The sequence below is a fragment of the Cebus imitator genome, unplaced genomic scaffold, assembly GCF_001604975.1.
Source record: "Cebus imitator isolate Cc_AM_T3 unplaced genomic scaffold, Cebus_imitator-1.0 Scaffold253, whole genome shotgun sequence".
Classification (NCBI taxonomy): domain Eukaryota; kingdom Metazoa; phylum Chordata; class Mammalia; order Primates; family Cebidae; genus Cebus; species Cebus imitator.
Genome location: NW_016107568.1, coordinates 2,721,043 through 2,727,457, shown reverse-complemented (window position 1 = coordinate 2,727,457; position 6,415 = coordinate 2,721,043). Strand labels below are relative to the sequence as shown.

Here is a 6,415-nt window from a genome sequence, read left to right as displayed (position 1 = left end):
GGATTACAGGCACGCACCACCATGCCCAGCTAATTTTTTGTATTTTTAGTAGAGACGAGGTTTCACCATGTTGACCAGGATGGTCTCGATCTCTTGACCTCGTGATCCACCCACCTCGGCCTCCCAAAGTGCTGGGATTACAGGCTTGAGCCACCGCGCCCGGCCAAAAAGCATTCTTAAGACCCAAGAAATTCCAGGGGATCTAGTAGCTCTGTGTCAGGAACTGAGATCCAAGACCGAATATTAGATGGTCTAATATTTGGAGCTAAAGATGCTCCTGGTGTATTTTCCCATTTTTCACAGCATCATAGCATTGCAAATAATCTCATTTTTTTAACATATGTCCTATCTCTGATACATTACTTCACTTCCAAGGTCCTGGGAGATAAGGAAGCAATGGCATCATTTTTCAGGGTTGTTTCGAGGGTGGGGGACAAGGCCTCTCACCTCTTGAGACAGAGTGGCAGTGTAGGACCCACTAATAGAGGATCCCACGAACTGGGCCAGAGGGTGCAGTATGTAATCTGGCAAACAAGGGAGGAGGAGGAAGAGAGCATGGGGACTCAGGATGAACGCAGAGTATTCAGGACCCTCCATCCGCTGAGGGTTTCATGCTGGCCTCTGATTCTGTTTTTCTCTGGTATTGCCCTAGAATTCTTCGACTTTTCTTATGACCTCAACCTGTGTGGGCTGACAGAGGACCCAGATCTTCAGGTTTCTGCGATGCAGCACCAGACAGTGCTGGAACTGACGGAGACTGGGGTGGAGGCGGCTGCAGCCTCTGCCATCTCTGTGGCCCGCACCTTGCTGATCTTTGAAGTGCAGCAGCCCTTCCTCTTCGTGCTGTGGGACCAGCAGCACAAATTCCCCATCTTCATGGGACGAGTTTATGACCCCAGGGCCTGAGACCTGCAGGGTCAGGTTAGAGCGAGCGCTACCCTTCTAGCCTCGGCTCTCAGTTGCAGCCCTGCTGCTGTCTTCCTGGACTTGGCCCCAGCCACCTCCTGCCTCAGGTGTCCGCTCTCCACCAAAAGGGCTCCCTCAGGGTCTGGCCGAGGGACCTACTTCTGTTAGCTCTTCTCCATGGCCCTGCCATGCTCTCCAAGCCACTTTTTGCAGCTTTCTCTAGTTCAAGTTCACCAGACTCTACAAATAAAACTTGGCAGACCATGACTTTCTCCGCTTTGCCTTTGTTGTTGGTTTTTATTTTTTTTAGGCAGGATCTCACTCTGTCACCCAGACTGGAGTACAGTGTTGAGATCATGGCTCTCTGCAGCCTTAACCTCCTGAGCTCAAGCGATCCTCCCACCCCAGCGTCCTGAGTAGGTGGGACTGCATGTGCTTGGCACCATGCCCAGCTAATTTTTAAATTTTTTGTAGAGACGATCTTACTATGTTGCCTAGACTGGTCTCTAACTCCTGGGCTCTAGCAGTCCTCCTAACGCAACCTCCCAAAGTGCTGGGATTGTAGGCATGAGCCACCATACCAAACCTTTCCTTTGCTTTTGAATATCAGCTGCTTCAATATTAAAGGGCAAGAGCTCCATGGCTCCTGCATCAGCCAACTATTGCTGTATAACAGGTCACATTAAACTCAGCAGCTTCAAACAGCAACCCTTTGTTATTTCATGTAAGTTTCAGGGTTGGCTAGGTGAATTTGCTGATGTGGGCTGGACCTGGCTGATCTTCTCCTGGGCTCATTCATACCTCTGTAAGGTGTAGTTGGGTTGGTTAGGGGATGACTGGTCTTCTGTGGCTTCAGCCAGGACACCAGGACAACTTGGTTCTTCTACGTGTCTTGTATGTCCATCTAGCAGGCTAGCCTGTAATGGAAAAGGGTCAAACAGGCAGTCTCTTTCTCACACCTCTGCTTGCATCAAGTTTACCACTGTCCTAGCAGCAAAAGCAAATCACAGGACCAAACCTAGAGTAAGACTGGAAAAGCACTGCAAAGTTACAGGGCAAAGAGCCATTAATTGGGGACTGTTCATGCAATCCATGTATCACCCAGCCAACCCTGAAACTTACATGAAATAACAAAGGGTTGCTGTTTGAAGCTGCTAAGTTTAACAGTGACTTATACAGCAATAGCTGGCTGGTACAGGAGCCATGGGAGCTCTTGTCCCTTAATATTGAAGCAGGTGATATTTAAAGCCTGTATCTTGCTTTCTTGTCTGCAACAACTCTGACAACAGTAATGACAGTAGCTAACATAATTGGGAACATAGGCAGTCTGCTAAGAGTTTTGCAGGCATTTAATTCTCACAATAACTGTATATGGTAAACTCAGGCTAAGTCTTGTTCAAAGGCATGTAGTTAGGAAATGATGAAACTGAGATTTAATAGCACCTCTTATGATTCTAAGACTATGGTTGGCCGGGCATGGTGGCTCATGCCTGTAATCCCAGCACTTTGGGAGGCTGAGGCAGGCAAATCACCTGAGATTGGGAGTTCGAGACCAGCCCAACCAACGTGGAGAAACACCATCTCTACTAAAAATACAAAATTTACCGGGCACGGTGGCACGTGCCTGTCATCCCAAGTCACTCTGGAGACTGAGGCAGGAGAATCGCTGGAACCCAGGAGGCGGAGGTTTCGGTGAGCCGAGATCGCGCCACTGCACTCCAGCCTGGGCAACGAGAGCGGAACTCCCATCTCAAAAAAAAAAAAAAAAGGACTATGCTCATAGCCACTATCTTCTGTGTTTTTGACCTTCTGTCTTAAAATTCTGCCTGTCTTAATATATCTGTTTGAAAATCGTTTATTGAATATCTAGCATTTAGACACTATGCTAAGCTCTGAGAATGTAAACGTGACTTACACCTAGTGCCTGCCTTCAAAATCTACAGTCTGATGAGAGAGACAGATAGGAAGACAGACTCTAACACTAAATTCTTTTCATATCTGAAGATGTCTCTGCATTTCTCTCATTTCTAGGTTAGACTCACTGATACTCCAGCTCTTACATCTTCCTTCAATCTCCCTTTCTCCCTCTCTCCTTCCCATCCCATGTCTTTGTCTCTGTCCCCCTCCCCTGTTTCTCTGCCTCTATGTCTCTCCATCTCCCCTCCCTTCCTTTCCTTCTCTCCTCGTCACAGCATTGTCCACCCAAACATGCTGACTGTGGTTTCTGGACTTAGCCCCTTGGCTTCTCAGGCTGATGAGGAAACAGATCCAAACCCTCCAGCCTGTCATCCTCACCCCCTCCCCAGCTCTTTCGCCCACATTTCTGACATTCAGGTTCCCAACCCCAAACAGCCCAGAGATGTGTGCCTTCCCCTAGCTACCCATGGAGATTCAGCTGTCAGTCCACAGACATTTATCAAGCATCTGCCTGATGTTGTGAAGATTTTATTTTCACATAGGATCTCCGGTCAAGCTAGTCTTTCCTGAGGTATTTCTGTAGGGTGGGTGTTTTCCTTAAGGCCGTGAAAGCCATCAGCACGTATGCTCACATCACTGCTGCCCTATACTCTGGGAACTTCTGCCACCTGCAAAATCTAGCTTCCCCATCTCCCTCTCACAGAATAGCCTGACGATAAGCAGAAACAGGAATGGGAGGCAGTGTGGTAACTGACCTAACTGGGTACCGCAGCCAGGCTTGCAATTCTCAGCCCTTTGAGCTGGTTCTCTTCTCTGTGGCCCTCGGCTAGGGGTGCCAAACTCAGGACTGAATGCAGGATGTGAGGCCACCCAGGCTTCCAGTAAGACTTGGTAAGGCAAGTGCATCATAGATACTGATTTCCAAGGACGTTCATTCCCCAAAGCCTAAACTTGGGTCCCTACGCCTTTCCTGTTTCATGCATATTCTCTTTGAGATCAGGGGTTCTGAGGGAGGAAGAAAGATGACATGGCGGATATTTATGGTTCATCCCTTGTCATGCAACGACTATTGCTTATTCCTGATTTTCAGACTGTACTTCAGCCCATGTCTTGCTATCTGGACTGTTTCTGGGGCAGGCTAGCTAGGCCAAACCTCAGGATGCCAAGTCCCAGGCCAGAGGCCTTCTATGCAGCTCAGTCTCCAAGCCAAAGCTGAGAACCAATCAAGAATCACCCAGACTTGACTTGTAGCCCAGGGGCCATTAAGAGATCACTGCTTCACACTAGGCTGGATTTACAGAGTGATGTTAGCATGTCCTTCCGTATTAGACAAGGTTCTCCAGAGAAACAAAAATAAGAGATAAAGAGAAAGAAATGTGCTGTGAGAGATTGACTCCTGCAATTATGGAGGCTGAGAAGGCCCATGATCTGCTCCAGAGGCCCAGGAAGGCCAGTTGTGAAGTGCCAGTCTAAGCCTGAAGGTCTGAAAACCAGGAGCACTGAGGTCCAATGGCAGGGGAAGATGAATGTCTCCACTCAGGCAGAAAGAGCAAATCTGCCCTTCCTCTACCCTTTTGTCCTATTCAGGCCCTCAGTGGATTGGGTGGCACCTACCCGCACTGGAGAGAGCGATCTTTTTTTTTTTTTTGAAATGGAGTCTCTCTGTCGCCTAGGCTGGAATGCAGTGGTGCAATCTCAGCTCACTACAACCTCTGCCTCCCAGGTTCAAGCAATTCTCCTGCCTCAGTCTCCTGAGTAGCTGGAACTATAGGCACGTGCCACCATGCCCGGCTGATGTTTTTATTTTTAGTAGAGATGGGGTTTCACCATATTGGCCAGACTGGTCTAGAACTTCTGACTTCACATGACCTGCCCACCTCAGCCTCCCAAAGTGCTAGGATTACAGGTGTAAGCCACTGCACCTGGTCTAGTGAGAACAATCTTCTTTACTCAGGCTCCCAACTCAAATGCCAGTCTCTTCAGGAAACAACCTCACAGACAACACCCAGAAATGAAATTTTACTAGTTTCCTGGGTATCCCTTATCCCAGTAAAGTTCACACATACATTCAACCACACCACATCTTCCCTTCTCAGTTTCCCAAAGTCAATCTCTTAGGATGCTGGGAAGACCCCACATTCCTGTCTGGGTGAGTCCTGCTTTGATTCTTATGTGAGAAACTGTTAAAAGCAAAGGCACCCCCCAAATACAGGAACACTCCCCTCTCCTTGGGGAGATCCTGACGTGATGAAGGTGGTGCTTAGTACCAATCTGAAATGTGAACCAACAAAGTAGGAGGTGGAAGGTGATTCTGACCCCTGTGGACACAGGACCTTGCAAATTTCTTTGACCCTTCCAATCATGCTGAGCCAAGTAATCTTCCCGTTTGTGAAATGTTGAAGCCAAAACTCAGAGAGGTTAAGTAACTATCCAAAGGTCAGACTGCTGCAAATCGATCCCACATTGTCCAAATTCAAGTGTGGTAGTTGACTTATTCAGGCAGTCTTATTTCCTTTTTGCCCAAACTCGACTATAACTTAAATCTGTATCTTCTTACTCCCTGCATCATGTGACCCCACAGAGCCCATCAAAGTATCTTGCACTAAAAAAAAAAAAAAAAAACTATGGAGGCCCGGGTGTGATGGTGGTTCATGCCTGTAATGCCAGCACTTTGGGAGGCCGAGGCGGGTGGATCACTTGAGACCAGGGGTTCGAGACCAGCCTAGGCAACATGGTAAAATACTGTCTCTACTAAAACATACAAAAATAAGCCAGGTGTTGTGGTGCATGCCTGTAATCCCAGCTAATCAGGAAGCTGAGGCATGAGAATCACTTGAACCCAGGAGGCAGAGGTTGTAGTGAGCCAAGATTGCGCCCCTATAATCCAGCCTGGGTGACAGAGTGAGATTCTGTCAAAAAAAAAAAAATGATGTAATGAATGATTAAATGAATGAGTCATCACATCCAGGTAGAGGGAAAGAGGAGATTCTTACTATCTGGAAAGCACAGAAAAATCTGGAAATGAAGAAAATTTATTTTTTATTTTATTTTATTTTTTGAGACAGGGTCTTACTCTATCGCCCAGGCTGGAGTGAACATGGCTCACTGCAGCCCTGACTCCTAGGCTCAGGTGATACTTTCACTTCAGCCTTCTGAGTATCAGGAAGCAGAATCCATCAGCTGATTGATCCTGCTTTTTAAAAAGACAGGGTCTTGGCTGGGCACGGTGGCTCATGCCTGTAATCCCAACACTTTGGGGTAAGGAGTTGGAGATCAACCTAGCCAACATAGTGAAACCCCAACTCTATTAAAAATACAAAAATTAACAAGGTGTGGTGGCAGACACCTGTAATTCCAGCTATTTGCAGGCTGAGGAAGGAGAATCATTTGAACCTGAGAGACGGAGGTTGCAGTGAGCTGAGATCACACCACTGAACGCCAGCCTTGGGGATAGAGCAAGACTCTGTCTCAAATAAAAAAAAAAAGGACTCAACCTCACCATGTTGCCCAAGCTGGTCGGAACTCCTGGGCTCAAGCGATCCTCTAGCCTTGGTCTCCCAAAATGTTGGGATTACTGGTATGAGCCATCACA

General features: G+C 47.6%; 1 protein-coding gene across 2 annotated transcripts in view; it reads left to right on the top strand.

Annotated features, from left to right (window-relative positions):
* SERPING1 (serpin family G member 1) overlaps nt 1-1,174 on the top strand; it is a 17,335-nt gene extending 16,161 nt beyond the window's left edge. For both annotated transcript variants that reach the window (XM_017498957.2, XM_017498955.2), the window contains one exon: nt 653-1,174. In XM_017498957.2, the coding sequence (XP_017354446.1) occupies nt 653-906 (254 nt within the window). In that variant the 3' untranslated portion in view covers nt 907-1,174. The remainder of the gene's footprint in view (nt 1-652) is intronic.
* The last annotated feature ends 5,241 nt before the right edge of the window (nt 1,175-6,415 follow it).